The sequence below is a fragment of the Stegastes partitus genome, unplaced genomic scaffold (assembly GCF_000690725.1).
Source record: "Stegastes partitus isolate 25-593 unplaced genomic scaffold, Stegastes_partitus-1.0.2 Scaffold8, whole genome shotgun sequence".
NCBI lineage: Eukaryota > Metazoa > Chordata > Actinopteri > Pomacentridae > Stegastes > Stegastes partitus.
The window spans coordinates 545788-567850 of NW_007577739.1; the positions used below are offsets into that span (position 1 = coordinate 545788).

Genomic DNA, 22063 nt, shown 5'->3' on the forward strand with positions numbered 1-22063 from the left:
GGACGACTGTATACTATAAAGGCAGCATTATAATTTCAGTCCACTCTAACTACTCTTTTTGTTTTTGTGCTCCAACACACGGCGTCTCCACAGCCGACTGGATGTGTGCGGACGTGGGTGTGGATCGACTCAATGGTCAAGAATTTGTCAGCAGTCGAACAGCTCGTAAACTTTTGGCGCACAATAGGCTAAATTTAACCCTCCTCCAACGATAACAAAAGACTCGAGGTGTTTAGCTTTAGTCTCAGTCGGAAAAGCAGACAGTTTGCTGTTGGCTGCGTTTATTTTATTTTGGCGTACGTCTCACCTTTTGTAGATAATCTGTCCTCTCCTTCTTTTTGTTTCGACATCGAGCCGCAGCCACTTTGTTTTTCTCTCGCCTCCGTTTCCTCCTCTCTTCCTCTTCATCTCTCTAGAAAGGAAAAAAAGAAAAACAGCAGAGGAGAGAAAGCTTTAGATGTCTTCGACGGCATTAAACGCTGCTGGCATTAGGTATGAGGGAATATGACATTCCCACTCAAGATTCAAGTTTAACTTTATTGTCCCAGACGTGGGAAATTTGTCTTGGGCGATCTACCCACGGTGCAGTCAACACAAGCAGACACAAACAGGGAAAGCACAGTTAACGGATAGAATAAATAAATACATACATACATCAGGTAAAAGCAGAATAAAAATAAAAGCATATAGATATAAATATAGAGGGATAAATATAAATAAAGGAGTACATGAGTACACGTTTACTTTTTTTTTACCCCCAACTTTTTTATTTATGTTGTTCTCCATGAGTCATAGTCAACATGAGATCACAAAACAAAGTGTCCGTTAATCCTCTTTTTCTGTTGTCACATCTCACTACAGCATCAGTTACAAAACTGGTTGAAGATGAGTGAAATGATGTAAACATTTGTCATTGAAAAATATCCCCAAAACTTAAGCTGAGACTAAAGTTAAACTGCATGCAATCAAAACCAGCACAACTACCAACAATAAGAAATATGCTGTATATTCGTATGTAAACTAATCATCCATCCATCCATCATCTACACACCGCTTAATCCTCACTAAGGTCATGGGGGGCTGGAGTCTATCCCAGCTGACTCAGGATGAAGGCAGGTTCACCTGGACAGGTAACCAGTCTATCACAGGGCTACACTTAGAGACAGACAACCAAGCACACTCACATTCACACCTACGGACAATTTAGAATCACCAATTAACCTCAACATGTTTCTGGACTGTGGGAGGAAGCCGGAGAACCTGGAGAGAACCCACGCTGCACGGGGAGAACATGGAGACTCCACGCAGAAAGATCCTGGGTGTCCTCACCGGGATGCGAACCGGCAACCTTCTAGCTGCAAGGCAACGATACTAACCACCGATCACTTTGCAGCCTCTTGCATATTCGTATGTAAACTTATTGTAGCTGTAACCAGGTACAAGCCTGTTTGATCTGGTTTGCAATTGTACAACTTTGATATCAGTGTTTTACGATTTATAACTTTAACCACATGAGGTCAACCGCTTGATGAGCTTTTGTCCACTTGGTTATTGATAGTTGATAAGATTGGGCTTTCATCCCATCAACCTGCAGCCCGGTATAGTGACTCCGGTATATGGCGACTTTCTGTTACATTCAGTTTGATTGTCTATCAGTGGGAATCCCCGTCTGTGAACAAGCGATTCAGTCATGAAATAAATGATGCAAATAGTCGTAATAATGGGCCCATTGCCGGTTCGCGTCCCGGTGAGGACACCCGGGATCTTTCTGCGTGGAGTCTCCAAGTTCTCCCCGTGCAGCGTGGGTTCTCTCCGGGTTCTCCAGCTTCCTCCCACAGTCCAGACACATGTTGAGGTTAATTGGTGATTGTAAATTGTCCATAGGAGTGAATGTGAGTGTGCTTGGTTGTCTGTCTCTAAGTGTAGCCCTGTGATGGACTGGTTACCTGTCCAGGTGAACCTGCCTTCACCCTGAGTCAGCTGGGATAGACTCCAGCCCCCTGCGACCCTATAGTGAGGATTAAGCGGTGTATAGATGATGAATGGATGGATTGCATTACAGGCATATACCCCTGGTAATTATGAAGTTTACCTTTTCCTTTTCACACCTGTATGTATATGAAAAGAGTAAACTTCTATATATATTTAACCATCAACTTATCTACTTTTTGCATTGATACCAGATATGTAATGATGTGACGTCTACTTATGAATTCACGAGTGATTAATCAAAACCATATCTGATCATGAATTTCAAGCCAAAGTCACTTAGTGTTGAAGGGGTTAATCATGTCATATGTAGGTATCCTCGCCTCTCTTTCTGAAAGTTAATTTAGCCCAAACATCATCTCCACTGGCATCGCTGTGGCCAAGCTGCCCATCCTATCAGCCAACAAAAGTTCAGGCTCACAGTCTAACAGCTCAACAGAGATCAGAATCCATCTGCTGGTAGCATTCCTGCCACTCTGACCATATTTTGCGCTGGAACGTTATGGGTGAAGGGTTCCCACGGTACATTTAACACCAGTAACATGACCCGCTGTGTCCACTAGATGGTCCTGTTGATTAAGATATGACTCCAACAGCAAAGGTGTTTTCACTATAAACAAATCTGTTTATGATTTACTGTATGGAGGATGTTTTCCACATACTTAGCCAGAATCTGTGAAGCTAATTTGAAATGCTGTGTGAATGTTGCTTATGTAAATACTCTGGTGTACAAAAATGACCTCTTATAATGTCAGCTAAGTAAAATGAAAACTCAAAATGTACCATTCGTATTAGTTTAAAGGGTAAGTGGTGTGTCGACGTGTCCTCTACCTCCGTTTTGATGACTAGGGGCCTCTTCCCCAGGCTGTCCAGGAAGTGCAGAGGTGACAGCATCGTCCCAAACTCCTGGAGGTCGCCGAATTTGAGCTTGTCAGTCAGCGTGGTGGCTGAGATCCCAGCCAGCGGGCCCAGGCTGGGCAGGGAGCCTGCAGTCACAGAGGGATCTGGGATTTGTCCTGGCATCGCGTCAGACTCGGTCGTGACCACAGCTACAGTAGGAGGCAGAGGGAGAGAAAAAAAAAAAGGGAGACATGGTCAGACGGAAACTAAACCAGATCAATGACAAACATATAAAACCCTGTCTGCTCTGCCTGTTATAGCACACACTGGGGCGTGCTTCATGGGCAGAAAAACAGCCATTTCACATTAACAAATTGGACACAAATACATATGCAAGTGCTTTGTTTTGACCTGCAGCACAGTCTGGAAGGTGCACCGTTCCCTTCCAGCCGACAGTTGGGTGATGAATTGCTGCTCTGTTCCAGGATGCTGAGGCTGCTGCTGCTCATTAGGTTATTTCTGTTATTTTGACACTTTTTCTGGAAGCAATATGCTACCATTTACAGAAACCGTGGCAGGAGCTTACCTTATTTAATCCCGAGAGGCCCAAAGAAAGACGAACAAGACGGCACGAAGCAGTTTCAAATTCTGTTTCACTCCAACGAATTTGAACAAAAATCGCCAAGAAAAACCTGCGAACTGTGGTTTCCTCCACATGAGACTAACTGTGAGGGCCAAGTTTTGTTTGGCCAAACAAACATTAAAGGCTGCTGAAGTATCACGTGAGCAGGGTTTTGTGCTGGCAAGTACGTGGACATGAACGCTTTCATTGATACAGAGACAATGAGAAACGTGTGAGAGCAAAGCCGGGCAAAGACACAGGAAATTACTACAACAGCTCAGCGGATTTCCAAGCCACATGACACAGCCAAAAACTATGATCTAAGGTCAGTTACTCAGAGATCTGTATCCCACACTGCTGGGATAAACTTATAAATGTCACTTATTGGCTGTTTAGAAAACAGCCGCATGACTTGTTATCATCTGTGAAGTCGGCTCCAACATTAAGGGAGAGTTTATTTATTTCAGTTAAGCTCTGAGCAGCGAACACAACATTGAAATCTCACGGGAATAACTTTCAGTTTTGCACTTCCCCAAACTAAAGGTCAAAAAGACACACAGCAGGCACATGATGGTCACGAACAGCGTTTATGTTGAAACTGGCGCGGTGGTAAAATGCAAACGGTTGGTTGTATCTGCAAATCTGTGTTAAAGTATAAACTCCAGCCAACAACAAAGCCAACTGAACACCATGGTTCTGGATATTATGATGAAAACAGCTTGTTTTTTTTTACGAGGCTAGTTTTATTATAGGCGGTCCCTAAAAGTCCCAGGAAACCAGTTCACTCATCCTGATCAGGACGTGTTATTCTCATTTGTGTCGCCCTCCCAGTTTACTTTACAAATATGCATTTGGAGCTGCTTCTCAGTATCCAAGAGCCAAAAACTGATGCTTCTTGTTTAAGGTGTGTTTCCCACTTTGTATAAATCTACAAACTGGAATCAAACAGTCATAACATGCAAATAAACCAAACTGTGTCTCTGTGGTGACACTGACGGTCTTTGTTAAGCTTCTTGTACCCAAATTATCCAAAGAAATGCTGGCAGTGTGCAGCACAATCAGGCAGTTTGGAGACAATATGATGCATGTGTTTGACTTGTGTCCTTCATTAGAACATAATTTACAGACGAGTTTTAGATTTATTATATGTTAACAATCCCTTTGGCCATGATCCTGTGGGACATAGCCTTCTAAATACAACCTTCATCAATAAAATCTAACATTTCAGTCACAGTGAAGGGTCTATTTGACAAGTATAAGAGTTAAACTGGTCTTTTAAAGCTGTTCCAACTGGTAAAAAACGACTCACCTGGTTATAATCTATGGCACAGAGCAGGTATAATAATACAGAGACGTTGGGGAACTTGCTTTAAAAGATCAGTTTAACTCAGACATGATAGTTTGGAGACAATATGATGCATGTGTTTGACTTGTATCCTTCTTTAGAACATAATTAACAGACGAGTTTTACATCTCATATAAGGAAACAGTCTCTTTGGCCATGATCCTGTGGGCTACAGTCTTCCAAATACAACCTTCATCAATAAAATTTAAGATGCATGAGCAACATTTCAGTCACAGTGAGGGGTCTATTTGGCAAGTGTATGAGTTAAACTGGTCTTTTGAAGCTGTTCCAACGACTAGCCTGGTTCTAATCTATGGCACAGAGCAGGTATAATAATACAGAGGCATTGGGGAACTTGCTTTAATCAGTTTTTTGGCACAGGCTCACTTCTTGGCACACTAGCGCAGCATGCACAGCCTGCTGAATTGGTCAACTTGAAAGCGGAAGTTTTTTTTTTCTCAGTGCGGCACTAATCTTACGTAACTTTGTCTTTCCATCAGAAACCTGCAGTGATAAAAATGTTACAGCTTTTCAGGCCGATCGGTTTTAGATAAACCGCATTTTTCAGAATCATTACGCAGCGCTTGTTCCAATGTTTAGAGCCGACAAACCAGGAACATTTTGTTCTGAAATTGTGCACGCCGGGATTCATGTTAACATGCAGCATGCAGACAAAAGAAAACGATCCTTGTGCCTGCACGCTCGGCAACATGTCATGTTTAGTTTGCGCACCAAAATTCGGCGAACGCACCGAATAAGCGAAAAACATCCGCGAACTCTCCTCGTCCTGACCGATGCGTGGCGCGCCAATAAGCTCTCCACTGTGTCAGAAATTACTCAGCTCTCGACTTGTGAAGTTTTTCCTTTTTTTTTTTTCTTTTTTTTTGCTCACCGACCTGACTTTGATCCCAGGTGCAACAAATGTCCTTTCTTCTGCTCAGCCGAGGGTCGAGAGTAGATTTTAAAAAGTGGAAACCGTTGCATCAGCCCGACTTTAAACGTGATCCCAATCTGGGAGGATTTGGGAATGCGGAAATTAGGCTATGCCAGCCAAACGTAAGCAGGGATGTAAAAAAGTACATAGTGGGGGCAGAAGTGGGGAAGTCGCGCCGCTCCTCCCATAAAGAAGCACTGAGGCTGCAGAGAGCTGCTGCAGCGACAGAAACATGGCTCACATGGAGGCCTGGACTGGAGGCACAGAGCAGCCACTGATCCACACAGCAGGGACAGCACTGGTATCAACAGGGTTAGTTCATATAAATCATAGTGATACCACAAACACTTCCAGATTATAATCTCAGAGAAAATGCTTCCTTGCATTGAAGAACTTTTTTATTATTAAGGTGAGGCTTCTTGGTTTTTCTTTTTTTTTGGAGTTGCATCAAATCAGAGCTGCAACTAGTGATTATTTAGTCAATGCATGAGTTATTTAGTCTGTAAAACATCAGAAAAAGGTGAGAAATGCCATCACTGTTGCTCAAATCTGGTAGTTTACTTTTATTTATTTTTTTAGTTCTTAAAGGAAGAACCTCCAGAATGATCAACAGCTTCATTCCACAAGCTGTCAGAACGCTGAACTGCTGATCCAGATATATTCAGATTGCTTTAAGTTATTGGATCCTCTCTCATCTCGCCTGTACGACTGTGTATGAACAGCAAGATGACAATAAACTTGATTTGATTTTGTCAGATCAGCAATCCAGAACAAAAAGAATGATAATAATGTGTTAAAATGGACCCACGAACGCTGCAAATTCTAAAGTCTAATAATCAAATTAGAAGCAGGTGGATCCACAAAGACTCTATCCTGAAAGTAGTTCCTTCAATTTTTTTGCTCGAGTTCTTTGGAGCGACTTTAATGGAGCATAAAGGAGGAGTTTTCTTTTAAAAGTTTTTATTTATCTTGTTAAAGAAGGGTTGTGTGGTTCCTCCACGGCATCACTACGATGAACCCTTTTCGGTTTCACTCAGCACCTCCGTTCTTCTGGGTGTCGGGTAAATCCACTCCTGACCGCTACATTTAGTCTATTCTTGCTTCAGGTCTTTTCTTGGATGGTAGTGACCTTGGTAATTCAAAGCGTTAAAATCATTTTCTGGTCTGAGGGAGTAAAAAGAAGAAGTGCTTTTAAGATATGTTAATTAAATATCTATAAATAACTCGCTGTGGGTTTTTTTTTTTTTAAATTAGGGCATACACATAATTCTTTACTCTTAGAGTCGTATGAAGGTTTGAACAAAAATTAAATATTATTTTTGTGGAAGTGTACGAGGAGGCTTCTCTGTTTTTATTTCAGTAGTTGAAATATCCGCGATAATAAAATGTTGTAATGAGGTTACAATCTCCTCATCGATTCGTTTTGGGTCCATCAATTCAATTTCAAAACAATCATAAATCATTTCTGTGTGTGCAGATTAAAATGTCTCATGAGGTATGATTACCACCAGGGGCGTCTTCTGCCCCAGCTGCTGGGGAAAGATACACTTTTTCAGAGATCCTACATGTAATTTTAAAATATGCTATGATTGAATTAATCTCTGAATCCGCTAATTTAAGCCTTTATTATGCCACTGATGTTCTAAATATGAAGAGTTAATTTGCAAAAACAGATAAGTCCATCTTCACAAGCCTTCAGAAAACCCACTGTTCCATCATCTACCTGAGACAACATCAATTAAACTTAAGCTATCTCTATTTTTGTCATTTCTACTGAGTCACATCCACTCGACTTCAGTTTGATTGATATTATCTCAAGTAAACAACAACAAAAACATGTTTTCTGAAAGTCTACAAAAATGTAGTTCTCTGTTTTTGCGCTTCATATATATATTCTTAAAGAAGCAGACATTGTTCCTGAGGGGGGCGTCTTATCCTGGTTTAACCTGCGCACGCCTCATTCATCTCTTAAAGACACCAACCACCACTGTGAACGTAGATTTATTGTAATTATTCAGCAGCATAGATAAGCAATCGATGCCCATTTTTTACTCATTTTTAAATTTAACAAATAAGTCAAAATCTGAAAGGTAAAAAAATAAATCATAAGTTACATCTTGATAAGATATATATATATATATCTATATATATATAGTATATAGCACTGGATGTTTTCATGGAAAACTTTCAACATTTTAACAATGAGGTCAAACCACAGTCGATGACATTGAGGTATGTAGTTACTGAACATAGATGAATATGTAAATACAACATTTACAGCAATCAATACACTATTGACACCAAAAAACACAAAACCATACTGTCACGGTAAATTCCACGTTACACCTTAGATCTAGGAACAGATCAGATATATATGAGCTTTGAAAATTATTTGGAATTTCTCAGCATGCGTTTTAAAATCAAAACTTACTTCAGTCCCTCCGGTTAAATTAAAAGCCATGCTTTTAGCTACATCACTCTGTTGGCTATGTATCTGGAGAAAGTTTATACGTTTGCTTAGTCACACACAAGACATTTCATGAACGTACTCCTTGAAGTGTTACGGCATCCTCTGGCATACGTTGTTCATGTCACCTCAGAGTCAGGAACCTGCAAACAGAGACACCAGAGAGATCACACGGGTCGCTTCCCTCTGCTGATTATAAGGCTAAGATAGTCGGAGAGTTGAGGATGTCGACCGATTCGCTCTTGCTTCCTCCGCCTTTATGGCTGTCTAGTCCCTCTGTGAGCGAGTCCAGCTCAGGACACGCGAACGTGAACACCGACAGGTAGCTGCTGCAGGTGGGGGTGGAGGTCACCACGGGGGTGCTGAGAGGCTCCAGGTCGCTGGAAACAGACTTGTACAGGGTCTCCCAGTCCGACACCCCCAGAGAGCTGCTCAGGTCTATGTCTGGCACGGAGCGAGCCGTCTCCATGGGGGTTTTCTCCTCCAGGCTGGGCAGCATATTGTCCAGCAGCCCCTCCTTAATGTCCAGAGAGGGCTCCAGATCGCAGATGTTGATTTCAGCACTGGCGCACAGCAAGATATTGGAGTTCCCGGAGATGGCTGTGGACGGATCACTGGGGATGTCCATGTCCTGGAGTGAAGGAGCCTCCTGGATGCCATCCTCTGGAAGTCTGTCCTCGTCAGGACTGGGCGGCAGCTCCGGGGACCCCGCGGGCTCCTGGAAAATAGACTCGAGCTCTTCTGACATCTGGCACACCGGTTTATGCGTAGCAAGGATAAATTCGAGCCTTTCTTTCTCTTTGAGGAGGTTGGCTATTTCCGTCTCCAGCGCCGCCTTTTCCTCCTCCAGCTTGTCTGTCTCCTTCAGATAGATCGACATCCAGAATCATCCACAGGGGACAACACACAGAAACAAGGAGGTGCAAATGACAGCTGAGTGAATGGATCACTGTTTACTTACAGCTTGCAGAGTATCTGTCAGCTCCCTCCGTCTGTTGCGACACTTGGCTGCGGCCATTTTATTCCTCTCCCTTCTTATCCTCTTTTTCTCCTCCTCCTCTGGAGACAGCTGGGATGCAAAGGAAATAATTCAGTTATTACCTTGAAGGATCCAGCCATTTCATCCCTTAATCCACTACATCCGCTCCCAGTTCGCCCTCTGAAGAATGGCAAAAGCATGTTTCGCTGCAATGCGTCTAAAAATAGACCATTGTTGCAGACTTGCTGTGACCTGAATATAAATTGAGCGCCTAAGGAAGGCACACAGCCGGCACACGGCACCAGAGGAGCATGCACAATAGCACCGTTGCACACAAGGAATTCAGATTGGCATATGTAAATCCACTCTATCCTGACCAATAGCAGGTGGACTCCATCTGAGCTAACCTACCTGCTCCGCTTTTCCCTTTCTGACAGCATTTTTTCCCTTATTCCCGCCTGCTTTGGGTGTTGCCTGGTGAGAGCTTTGCGGTTCATTGGCTTGCTTGCTGCCCAGAGACGGGGAGACAGATGTAATAATTGTAGGCTGGACCATCCACTGGAAATCTGGGGTAGAGGAAATTGCTGTAACTGTTGGAACAAACGGAGTGTCTTGCGCGCTCATGTCATGGCAGACCTCCTGCAAAAAACAAAAAAAAGGGAAATAATCCACAATGAGGGACGACAATACAAGACAGCAGAGGTTTAAAGTGGATCTCACTGTGATCAACCAGCAATAAATAAAAAACCTACATGTTGTTTTTTTTTTCTTTCTTGCAGCTTAAAGCAGAAGCTGCCCTGCATTTGGTTGATCTTTTCTTGAAATATACCCCCAACCAGAAATAGCCCTTCTCCAGATCAATATTTGACTTTATCATTGTTTCTGACGTCAACACTGACGCAGGGATGCTGTGGAGTCTCCTGAATGGATTTATTTTTCTCAATGAACCGCTGCATCGACACGCTCACATTTGGTCCCAGGACGTCGGAATCATAACAATCCAACCCACCGAGCTGCTTTTGTCACATTTTTTCTCCCTTCTCCCCTCCACCTCGCAGCTGATTCCTGCGCTCCAGTTACATATCAAACGCATCCCCGTGTTATAATAATGAGGAAAAACAATAATGACGTTTTTAACAACGAAGCAGTTAATTAAAATCTTATCAATCAGCCCCCCCTCCCCCCACCGCCGAGATGAAAAGCCAGTCAGTCTATTAAAAAAAGAAAGAAAAATGAGGGGGGGGGGGGATGCTGAATGTGCTCATCTGCTCTGGTGCCCCCCCTCCCCGAGTTGCAATGATGAATAAATGATCAAGAAAGCCCATTCATACCTTTGCATTGCTCTCTGAGGAGGAGGCAGGAGAGCTCGCCTCCTCTGGCGTCTTCTGGCTCAGTGTCCCGACAGGAGACTCTGTCCGGCAGGTGGGAGAGACTGAATCCATGTCAGGCGTCAGATTGTTGTGGTACATCACCAGCAGGAAGGAAGGAAATAAAAAAAAAACACACACACACACAAGTCCTGATCAATGACAAATATGAGTGTGGCCTTCCGCTGGGCAGAGCGGCTCGGGTCTGTTCTCCAGGTATATACCTGGTAACTGGACGACTAGGATGCAAGCCCCTCCTTTTATGCTCTGCTAGAATTTTATGAATGAACCAAGACTGTACCATCGGCGGAGGGGAGGGAGGGGAGGGGGTCAGACTCGACAGCCACACGGGCCTACATTTTGCTGTACAAGATCATTATTTTGACATTTTTTGCGCAGGAATATGAGAGATATTTAACAGATTATTTTTGCGTAAATGTGCGCAAAAAGAAAAAAAAAAGCTCCATTCATAAATATCGGCTTCTCATTAATGCAATATGGGATGAGAAACGTGAGTCTATTTATAAATACAAAAATGTAACCGTTTCATGGGCGACGGAAAGTTAATGTTCGGGTGCGTTCAAGGGTAAAATCCATGTGCGTTAAGCGCAAGTCAAGCGCGCTGGTTTTGTGTTGTTGTTGTTGTTTTTTTGGCACCAAGGTCAAGTGGGCACGTTTTTGCAACGAGCATTTTTAACAACAAACTGCATGTTTATCCCCTTTAATTCCTCCAAAATGAGTCCCCCTTCTCTCCTGACTCCATCCCATCTCTGTGAAACACGTTTCTGAACAGTGTGACAGACATTCCTCGGCGCGCTCCGCACAGCCCCCAAAGATAAGAATCGGAGACTGTTAGCAGACATAATGAAATGATGCTGAATTGTTTACTTGGGAGATGGAGGTGAGGAGGAGAGGCTGCACATGTGGGGGCGGGCGAGTCACGTGGCATGACCCGGAACTGTGGGGGATGAGGAGGAGAGGAGGAGAAGGAGGAGGAGGGGGGGTTGATCCGAGCAGCATCCTTCACAATAAGGCTGCAGCAGCAGCATCCAGACAGTCTGCTGGGTTCTGTCACCAAACACACTGTAACTGTGCAGATCACACACCTGAGAAGTGCTTCACCAAGGCATGACTCATGATGGTTTAGTGAAGAGGTGGATTCAGCAGTTAAGGGGAAAGTTAAGGGAAACTTAAATTACAGAACACAACAGAGGTGGAAATGTCACTTCAATGATTCAAACATGATGATTTAATGACATGACTTCTATTCACGCTTGTTTAAAATGAGAAACAACACTGTAAAGCATCAAGCAGAATGTTAGTGGAATTAATCTTTTCTTGTTAACTAAGTGTAAATACAGAAGTTTTGTCAATTGCAATTGTTTTTATCTTTAAATAATCTTAATCTTACCAACATTCGGTGTCTGATTTGAGGTCTTCTGAATTAAAACAATGAATTAATCTGTAGCTAAAAGTGTATTTAACTCATTCAGTTTTTAAAGAAATTAGAATCCAAGCAGACTTTCCAGCATTAAGAGTTAAAACCCTCCTGAGAGTCTTTATTTTGTAGTTTTTATTCACAATGAAAGCTCGCTGTATGTTGCTGCTGCAGGAGCAGGACATTGAACATTGTCTCCTCACAGCCTCTCCACAAACTGTCTGAACTGCTGCCATCAGGCAAACGTTTCCGGAGCGTTAAAGGAAGAACCTCCAGAATGATCAACAGCTTCATTCCACCAGCTGTCAGAACGCTGAACTGCTGATCCAGTTAAATCGCTTTAAGTTATTGGATCCTGAGGAGACGCTCTCTCATCTCGCCTGCACTACTGTGTACGTGCAGCAAAATGACAATAAACTTGATTTGATTTGAAAATATATCAAATCCCGTGTGTCTCTTTACGTTTCTTTGTACACCGAATATAAAGTAACTGGAAACTGTCTGACACGTTGTCACATTTTAAAAATGCTTTCAGCAGCTGAAAGTTCTTCATGTCAAATACACGACTAAGTGCTTAAACGGGGATTATATATCAGGAAAGAAAGTCTGTCTGTGATTATAATAATATTTGAAGGACTAATTGACTCGCGTCAGTATCTTAAACTGACTGAATAATTCAGTTAACTCGCTGTTTTTACAGGTCAAAGCTCATAAGATGCTGCTGAAATGACTATATTCAGTCCATTCATAGATTTAAGCATCACAGGAACTGATTTACACAGAAACAATTTATATTTGCTATAAAATAAAACACAGGCCTCACAGCAGGAGTTCATCCATCCATCATCTATACACCGCTTAATTCTGGTAGATTAATCACTGGACTTGCTTGAGTTTGTTGTCCAGTTGCTATGATTAATCTACCAGAATAACCATGACTTGGATGACTGAGAATCTTCACAGACATATTAATCCTCACTAGGGTCATGGGGGGCTGGAGTCTATCCCAGCTGACTCAGGGTGAAGGCAGGTTCACCTGGACAGGTAACCAGTCTATCACAGGGCTACACTTAGAGACAGACAACCAAGCACACTCACATTCACACCTACGGACAATTTAGAATCACCAATTAACCTCAACATGTTTTTGCACTGTGTGGGAAAGCCGGAGAACCCGGAGAGAACCCACGCTGCACGGGGAGAACATGGAGACTCCACGCAGAAAGATCTCAGTTGTCCACACCGGAATGCAACCTTCTTGCTGCGAGGCGATGGTGCTAACCACCTCTCCACCTTGCAGCCCAGCAGGAGTTCAGTGCAATAAAAGCAAGTCTTTCATTACTGAGATTAAACCCTTATTTGTCTAATGCTTTGTATCCATCCATCCATTAATCAGTGTTTCTATACACTGGTTAATCCTCTGTAGGGTCACAGGGGGCCTGAGCCTGTCCCAGCAGGGGACATCCTGGATATACAACAAGCACACTCACATTCACACCTACAGATAATTTAGAATCACCAGTTAACCTCAGCATGTCTGTACACAGTTTTACTAACAGCGCATGTTATGGGGAGTAAAAGAAAGGAATTTCTTGTAGTGATTTTAGGAAGGATCATCGAAAGCATAGGACAAAGATGAAGACGAGGCCTTTTCTTCTTCTTCTTCTTCTTTTTTTTTGTTAAATTCTGAAAGTTGGGTTTGCTGCACACACCATGGAGACAGTGTCACAGATCTGAGTCAGTGGTTTGGATCTGTTGGGTGACTGAGGTCACATGTTTTTATGATTAACACTGGACTGAATTATAGCAGCATCAAGGACATACGTTCAGACCTGTTCACATCACTTTGGGATCGACTTTTAAAGCATCCAGATTTGCCATTAAGCATCGCATTAAACCACATTTTAATATCACAGTGCCTCTCCTTTAACCTCCTGCTTCTGCTGTACTTGAGGGGGGCTTTCAGGGTGTGAAACAAGGTGCTGGAGCATCCGTCTGATATTTTGTGTATTTGCAAGAGGATGTTAAAGATGTTTGTGTAGTCTGATAATTGGTTTGCATCATTTACTGTAATAAAGCACTCCACAACCAGTCCTCCCCCCTCTTACCTCAGAGACATGCTCCACCCCTTCATGTACCCTCCGCTCCACTAATACCAACCTCCTGATCGTTCCCAGGACCGAGCACCGAACCTGGGGGGATTGGACCTTCTCTGTTGCCGCCCCACCCTCTGGAACTCCCCCCACAACACATCTGTGACACCACAGACCCGGTAATTTTCAAATCCAAACCGAAAACTCACCTGTTTCGCTCTGCTTTTCTTACTTAAACCTTCATGTTATATCTTGTGCTGTTTTTATCTGCTTGCTTGTATTTTTGCTCAGTCTATTTTTGTATTAGTTGCTTTTATTCTTTTATCCTGTAAAGCGATTTCCATTGGAGGGGGGTCTTTAAGTGTCTGCATGCACAAAAGCAGGACCTCATATGGGGAATAAAAGGAAAAACAGGTTTGTACTTTATATACACTAGTATATACATACAGAGTGAGCTCCTCCAAGTTGACTACAGTGGTAAAGAAACACAGCGCTGACAGTTTAAACCGCCCATCATATCTCGTCAGCATCATCTCAATGTGCTGTTTGACACCGACAGCTAAATGAATAAACGTTTAAGCGCAAATTGCTTAATCACCAAGTGGCTCATCAGGTTTCGGAACATTCACGTGGTCGTGCCTTTTACTGTTCCTCTGATGATGCATCACATTTCTTCAGTTTATTTTAGTGTTTCCTCTTTTTGGGTACTTACAAAATGACTGTTATTCTTATCTGTCAACGTGTATATAAATACTTCCCGAGGAATTTACAGTTGGCTGAGCATAAAAGAAAAGAACAACCACAGGACTTTAGGGGAAACTTGAACATTCGAGCCATTTGTATGAGTTGGATTTCATTTATTTGGTATTAAAATACATATTTAAAATAAAATACACACCCACTTATCTATGTCCATAGAGTTGCCATGCTTTGTACATTCTCCTCAGCTTCTGGATGTTTGGTTTCTCTGATTCCTGCAGGGACGAGAATGCTGTCAGACTGCTGTGCTGGACATCGCCTTGAATACCACGTTTAGTACAAGTTTAGATGTTCTACTACATTCTCGTACCTTCTGGTCTTTGTCCAAATGAAGGATGTCCACAAGGGGAGCGATCGATGGACGGCCGTGAGCGCACTGGAAAGGCAGCTGGCAGGAAGACAAGGACGCTACCAAGCTGCAGCATTCATCTCTGCTTAGAGTGTCGTTGAACTTGATGGCACCTGTTTCATTAACACGTGTATAAAAAAAATATCAGGTATAAAAAAAATTACACGCTCATCATTACACAAAAAAAAAAAGATTCAAGGACAAAGAGAAGTAATTCATCTTTACCGTGGCACGCTAGCGAGGCGAGCACTTTGAGAACAGTGAGAGGCAAAGTTCCTCTCACTCTACCTGCTGAGCGTAGTAGCTGGAAAATGAAAATGTACGTTACACTTGATTCAACTGGAAGATGCTTTCTGCACCACAGAGGTTTAGGAGCTGCTCTGATAGGACCAAGCTTACCTCAATCTGCTCTCGAAGATACTCCTGATGTGAGATAAAGCCACAGTGACAAACAGAAGGGAACAGAGCTGTGAAAACCTTACTTGGCTTTATATAGTAAATATTCTCAATACTGAGGTTTCACGAGTCTTACCTCAACAACAGGCTTGATAACAGACGGTCGTCCTCGCCGGAGCTCGTTGCTCTCTTTTTCCGTGAAGCACAACGGAACTTTCCCTACAAACACTCGTGGATCTGCTGCCTGTGAGAAAGTTACCTCCAGGCCCAAACTCCTCAAATGTGGCTGACAAGACCTGCAGGAAGACGAGTGCACAGGATGTTAGCACTTAGCTGCTTGCCAAATAACACTGTGATGTTATATGTAGTAAGACATTTTAGAAAGAAAACAAACAAAAGACACAAAATTTTCAAAAATAACTGTGGTTGGACCAGCTGTAGGTACCAGTCTAAAGAGCCTCAAATGTTGTGGTGCAGTTTGATGAAAATCACAGTAACATCCTCGAGTCATGGAGGCGAGGAAGCACTCAGCGATGGTGAAGGATGGTTTCATCATTTGAAGTTTAGCTGCTAGTGTGACGGCCCCACCTTGTATGTTGGTTGGGCACATTGGCTGTCTGTGTTTTCTCTGCTTCCTCAGGTCCTTAAACTGCTGGAGACTGAGTGGGTGGTCCTACCTGCACTCAGCACTCCCAGGCTACAAAAGGGCCAACCCCTCAGCTCCTGCTCTCTATCGTCATGCTTGTGATTTACGGCCACGCTGTCATTTTGGTTTGTGACTCTACATCAGACAACACCTCGCAAACGTCACATTCAGGCATCTGCACCTACACAACTACTATCACAGTCTTACACATCTCACTTTGGTGGTATTAATAAAAGATAACACTTTTCTTCTGGCAATACCTGCATCGTCTCCCCTCTTTTGTCATAACCTATTTGCCGGGTTGTGACACTAGCTAGGGGATAGTTTAGTTTGTTTTATATGATATAAGCTGAACATTAAGTTTCTGTGGTAGGTGTGTTATCATCTGTTAAGTCTCACATGATCAAGGAAAGTAGATCAGAAATCACAAAGTTTCCCTCACAGCTCCAGGATATCACCTTATTGAAAAAGATCGTGGCAACTATAGAACCCTCCTGTCCAAAGCAATAAACATGCTTACACATGCTCCTTTCCTTAGTCTTTCGATTGTCTGAAAACTCCCTTTAGCCTGTTCACCTAAAGACGCGGTGCTGACGGGACTTTCTGACGCTTCCAATTACAAGAAAAACACAGTCAACGTAAACAAACTTTGAATTTAGGTTTGTAGATGTAATTGTGGCCTTGCAGGAAATCTGACAAACACTCTTAATATACTGTTGGTTGCCACAAAATGAACACAGACGGCTGTATCACTGCATCCACCCTTTGATCATAGTGTTGTTTAATCCCTCTCTAGTCTTTCATTAAACCCCTAAAAACTCATCTCTGTTTATCAAAGTTATATATTTAGAGGGTTTCTATGAATATAATCCCTTATTACTTTAAAGTTGGTTCGATGTAACGCTGCTTTTGCCTATATTTGCCGATACAGGGCTGGCCAAAGTGAAATGTTAAGTATCTATCTGTCTTTTACTGATATTCTCCTTTGCTTGTACACAGTAGACTCGTGACCTCACCTGAGCAGCCTGAGCTCCTCCTCGGACACGCTGATCTCAAGAGGCGGCAAAATGGTTGACGAACACAGACGTCTCTCCCCCTGGGCATCTGGATCGTCCTCATATGAATCTACGACAGCACAAATAGTTATAACGGTAGAATCAAATCAGGATCCCAACAGCAGCTTTATTCATTTTATATTTCACTGACAATATTAACACTCGTTTTTTTTTTTTACCTGCAATTAAATTTTCAAGCCGAACTCTCTCGTGTGCGGCGTGTTGATCCACCAGCACCAAAAGGTTTCCTGGGAGTGCAAAAGCAAATGTACAAATGTGCACAAAGAGTCAGGAAACCGACAGACGAAGAAGCTTCCGTCCATACCTTCCGTTTCAGTGTGTGCCCCTGACTCCTCGTCTCTTGTATTGATGAGGCATGCGAGGAACTTTTTATCCACTTGGTGAATAACCTATGAGGCAATTGGAGACCAGTTTTATAACATCATTTCATTCAGATTTGTCAAGGTGGTTAAAGGATGAACTTGCCTTCATCGAGTGAATCATGGCTTTAGAGAAGCGGTACGGAAACAGGATGTTGTGGATCTTCACGGCCAATTCGTCAGCTTGTCCGCTGGAAATATCCACGCCGACCTGTTGACGGTAGTGTTCATGATGACGCAGTGTAAAAGACAAACATTGGCATGGAATCTGAATTTGTTTTACAATACTACCCTTTAGAACAGATTTTTAAAAAGCAAAAGTCGACTGTAATGCAAAAAAGTACACGTGTTTACCATTGGAGGGCGGACAAACACTGGATTATTCCATTTTGAGTACAATGACGAAAGTGAGTTGCTGCTCTCACCGACGTCATCTGCAAAGACGAACAAGAGGAACATCAGATTGTATTTTGTGTGGGTTAGAACCTTGACAGTCTACAGCCTGACGTGTCTGTGGGGTACCTCTGTAATCAGGCCCTGAGCTAATCACTCTGTCTGGCCTGGATTTAGGCAGGAAAGGCAACACTAGATCCACCTGAAATGGGTAACACCTGTATTCCATCCCTACAGTTCCAAGCAACAGGGACACGACAGTAAACAGGAGGACTTTAGTCACATGACACCACTAAAATGTCTCAAACTGTAGATTCATTTTTTGGGTTAAATCAATGACAGTGAAGGTATTTCTGGCTGACTTACTATGACACCTCTAATTAACTCACCCATTTCAGACATGACACTAACTGCCATATTCGTGACATCAGATGTACAGCGCACTTGTGTTTCTTCTGTCGCTGGCTCCTCATATCTGCTGAGCCCGGTCACTCTGTTGACGTAAACTGTCTTTCCAACAGACGTGTCGTAGTGATGAAGCCAGTCGCTTGATGTTGGATCCGCTTCCTGTTCATCCAGTTGAGGATCTGTGCTGCAGCCCAAGTCCAGCTGGAGATTCGGTGCAGGGTCACAGGGATTCTCACTGTCATTGCCCTCTTGGATAGCATCACTACCGCTACTGAGACAGACATTTTCCTCTGAGGTAGTCCTGGACATGTGTAGTGATACTTCTGGATCCTCTGTGGTGTGTTGCTTTAAATGGCAGAGCTTAGCCGCCAAAGATTTTTTACCTTTACTCTGAGCTGAGGCTGGTTTTAGCTTGGTGACAGCTAAGCTTTGGGAGCTGCTCTGTGTCTCGTCTCCCTCTTGAGTCTCTGTCACATCACCATGTCGCTGATCTTCCTGACAAGCTAATGTATTTTTAGGATTCAGAACAAAGCTGTCTGTCTGAGGAGGTCTGTTGTTGTTCTGCGCCTCAAGATGATTCGGTAATTTATGTTCATCAGATTTAACATACATTCTTCTAAACCTGTCGAGAGAGCAAGACTCCTTATAGGTGGATAACTTCTGATAAGAAATTACTTTGGGGATTTTTGAGGGGACGATAGCAGCAGATGACAGTTTCTGAGAAGATCCATCGTGGCCTGCATGCAGTGAGATTTTGCGTTTTGATGCCACGGATCCTTCTCCATGTTTCACAGTTAAATCTTGCTCCTGATGTACTTTGCTGTTGGTTTGGGAGAGACTCTGAGTGTGGAGGCTTTCATGGATGTATGGGTCTGACAAACCGATCCTTCTGTTACTTATTACAGTCCGTTCATAGCTTTGGTAATCTGGTACTGTCGGCTCAATACGGTTTAAATCAGGCTGTTTAATAAGGAGTGAATGTACATTGCTTATTGAGGCAGCACTGTTTGTCAGGATCTCTCTGTCTTCAGAAACTACACCATCGAGCCCATCTGACATATATAACATTTTATCGCTTTCACTAAATACTTGCTCCTCGTCATTGTTAGTATGCGATGCAGGCTCCAGTGTAGCCGGATCACACTGTGGCTCCTCTATACATCCTTTATTTACATATTTTTTGCTCTGTATCTTTCCCAGTTCATCTGCAGTTGTCCTTTTCTGCCCTTGTTGATCAGTCTCATCTGCCGTGCACTCCATCAGGCAAGAATCTGTACACACACTGACGTCTGCGTGCCTACGATGAACAGACCCAGATGCCAGTTTCACTCCAATGCTGCAATCCAGGGAAGAAGCACCAACAGATTCTAAGCCACCTTTTTTAGTCTCTTCTTGTTCTGTTATATCGGCGCCAAACACTTGTGGAGATACATAATCCAAGTCATCTTGAGAGAGTACAGCCACCAAATTCTCCCTGCTCAGAAAAGCTTTCACTGCTTCTTCTACACAGAGCAAAATCCCATCCCAATCTTTGAACTCGATTAGAGTTTTGGCAGGCTCAAGACAAATGTCATACTCTGAGTAAGCACATTTAATATTGATGATGTAGACCCCATACAGCTCCTGGCTTCGTTTGTGTTTTGGACTCCTGATGACCGACGGCCCATCTGAGGCGTCACTTTTCTGGCTTGAGCTGCTTAATCTGCGCAGGAGAAAGTTCAACAGCTTGTGGATCCGTGTTTTCAACAGCAGCCTGTCGTTTACATACAGGAACTGCAAGCTGTTGTTGTAGTGGCCCTCTTTGCCGAGGTGGCCCATCACCTCAAACTGCTTGTGTGCGTGGCTGATTTCTCCCAGTTTCTCTGCTCGTGCGAGGCCGTGGATCTGAACAAACCTGTGATAGGTGTTTCTGGCTTTAGGAAGCTGCACCATCATGGCTCCTGTGCAGTCGTTCTTCAGGGTGAAGGACACTGAGGGGTGCATCAGGGAAACTGCCTCCAATCTGTGTCTGATCCTCTCACCCTCCAGGACGGCATCGACCCTCTTCCTCCGGACTGGCATGTTGTGGAAGAAGTTACAGATGATGACAGTTGTTCCTGCAGAAGGTCGAGCATTCTCCGCTTCGAACACATCCAATCCTTTGCCATCCTTGAACATTTTAACGTGTGTTTTCACTGATGATCTGGTCCGAGATGAGATTTCAACAAGAGTGGCTAAAGACACCATACTGGCCAAGGCTTCTCCTCTGAAACCGTACCACCTGAGGTTGTCCAGGTCGTCCACAGAGCTGCATTTGCTCGTGTAGTATCTGCTTCCCACACACTCCATATCCTCGGCGCTCACCCCTGCACCGTTGTCTATTACCTGGACTTTAAAAGCGTCCATGTCCATCCTGACTCCCACACAGGTCGCCCCGGCATCGATGCTGTTCAGAATAAGCTCCTCTACGCACTGCTGAAGGGAAGGGATGGCAACACCGGAGCGGAGTTTCCCCTGGAGCTCAACAGGCAAACACTTTATCATGATTAATTCAGCTCTCCTGGCATGTTTACTTCTTTACGTGCACTGACTTGGAGTACTAAGTTAGCTAGCTGCCGTTAAACTGACCGTTGCTAACTGGCTAACGTACGCTACCTTGAAGCTTTCATACTTTCGTGGCTTCAAAATTAAACTTTTTGACCACGACACATTAAAATACAGTCCGATAAAATAAACGTTAGCAAACCCATGCCAAAAATAACAACAACAACCTTGCTGTTGTGTACAGTCAACATTGTACAACAAGAGCTACCCTTAGCTGCTTACTGCTAACAACCAAAGCTAACACTGCCATCTTCTGGTGTGACTGACCGAACTGATGCTGCGTTCAGGTCACTCGAAAATTAGCCAATTCGTGCTCCCAGACTTCACCGAAAAGCAAATAGAAAAAAGTGTTGATATTGATACGATAATTAACTTGTAGACTGGATTAATAAACACAATAAACAATGTAAAATATGCGCCTCTAAAGAAAGCGCTCTCCTGGATACGTTTACATTTGGCTTTTAAGTAGAAGTCCCTGATTCCCGAGTTGACACAAACACATCATTTCCACACCTTTTCTAGACAGTTCCCAAATAGGCGCCATGTTTTATCGCCACCTGCTGTACGGAGTGAGTTATCTCATGTGTTTACAGACCCAGACAGTGGTTTGTAGCCTTTCCTGCATTTAAAAAGTCGATGCATCCATTTCATTCATATTTTTAACCATTAATTTGCCCCACTGCACGACTGGTTATACCTAAACCTCATAAGTAAATGTAGGCCTGTGAGCTCAATCTTCTTTTTTCTTTTTTTTTCTTACAACAGATATTTTTGACTTGTCACAGTAGAATAGTAAAGGTGTTATTAGCTACTGAATTGTAAATTATGATGTGACAGTAAGTCAGCATGCATAATGCATTAACATGAAACCAGAGCAGCTAAATGGAATTCAGCATCATTAATTTAATTGTGTACACCTGTGCTGCGAAAAGGACACACAGAGGATACAGCTAAGCAGCTGGCGCACATGCTATTTGATTATTATGAGCTAAAACCAAAAGCCTGGCCAAATTAATGTGC

General features: G+C 43.2%; 3 protein-coding genes across 6 annotated transcripts; all 3 read right to left on the bottom strand.

The window, feature by feature from the left end:
- Window positions 1-215: 215 nt before the first annotated feature.
- Window positions 216-5834, bottom strand: LOC103358080 (jun dimerization protein 2-like). Of its 2 annotated transcripts, none has more exons than XM_008282906.1 (3): window positions 3416-4161; window positions 2821-3038; window positions 216-412 (listed from the first exon to the last, which is right to left on the bottom strand). In XM_008282906.1, the coding sequence occupies exons 2-3, from the start codon at window positions 3010-3012 to the stop codon at window positions 287-289; spliced, it is 318 nt and encodes a 105-aa protein (XP_008281128.1). In that variant the 5' UTR covers window positions 3013-3038; window positions 3416-4161; the 3' UTR covers window positions 216-286. The 2 variants fall into 2 exon arrangements, with proteins under 2 accessions (XP_008281128.1, XP_008281120.1); XM_008282898.1 differs by lacking the exon at window positions 3416-4161 and adding an exon at window positions 5693-5834 and having other exon boundaries at window positions 217-412.
- Window positions 5835-7895: 2061 nt separating this feature from the next.
- fosaa (v-fos FBJ murine osteosarcoma viral oncogene homolog Aa) lies at window positions 7896-10645 on the bottom strand. The gene is made up of 4 exons (XM_008282918.1): window positions 10508-10645; window positions 9588-9815; window positions 9159-9266; window positions 7896-9059 (listed from the first exon to the last, which is right to left on the bottom strand). The coding sequence occupies exons 1-4, from the start codon at window positions 10643-10645 to the stop codon at window positions 8391-8393; spliced, it is 1143 nt and encodes a 380-aa protein (XP_008281140.1). The 3' UTR covers window positions 7896-8390.
- A 4269-nt stretch (window positions 10646-14914) lies between these two features.
- mlh3 (mutL homolog 3 (E. coli)) lies at window positions 14915-21128 on the bottom strand. 3 transcript variants are annotated; one of them, XM_008282948.1, is made up of 12 exons: window positions 18442-21123; window positions 18182-18283; window positions 18014-18093; window positions 17766-17870; window positions 17605-17689; window positions 17459-17527; window positions 17241-17349; window positions 15715-15874; window positions 15582-15605; window positions 15408-15486; window positions 15144-15295; window positions 14915-15048 (listed from the first exon to the last, which is right to left on the bottom strand). In XM_008282948.1, exons 1-12 carry the CDS (start codon window positions 20981-20983, stop codon window positions 14977-14979), a joined length of 3579 nt encoding a protein of 1192 aa, XP_008281170.1. In that variant the 5' UTR covers window positions 20984-21123; the 3' UTR covers window positions 14915-14976. The 3 variants fall into 3 exon arrangements, with proteins under 3 accessions (XP_008281170.1, XP_008281152.1, XP_008281160.1); XM_008282930.1 differs by lacking the exon at window positions 18182-18283 and having other exon boundaries at window positions 18442-21122; XM_008282938.1 differs by lacking the exons at window positions 14915-15048; window positions 15144-15295; window positions 18182-18283 and having other exon boundaries at window positions 15416-15605; window positions 18442-21128.
- Window positions 21129-22063: the final 935 nt, after the last annotated feature.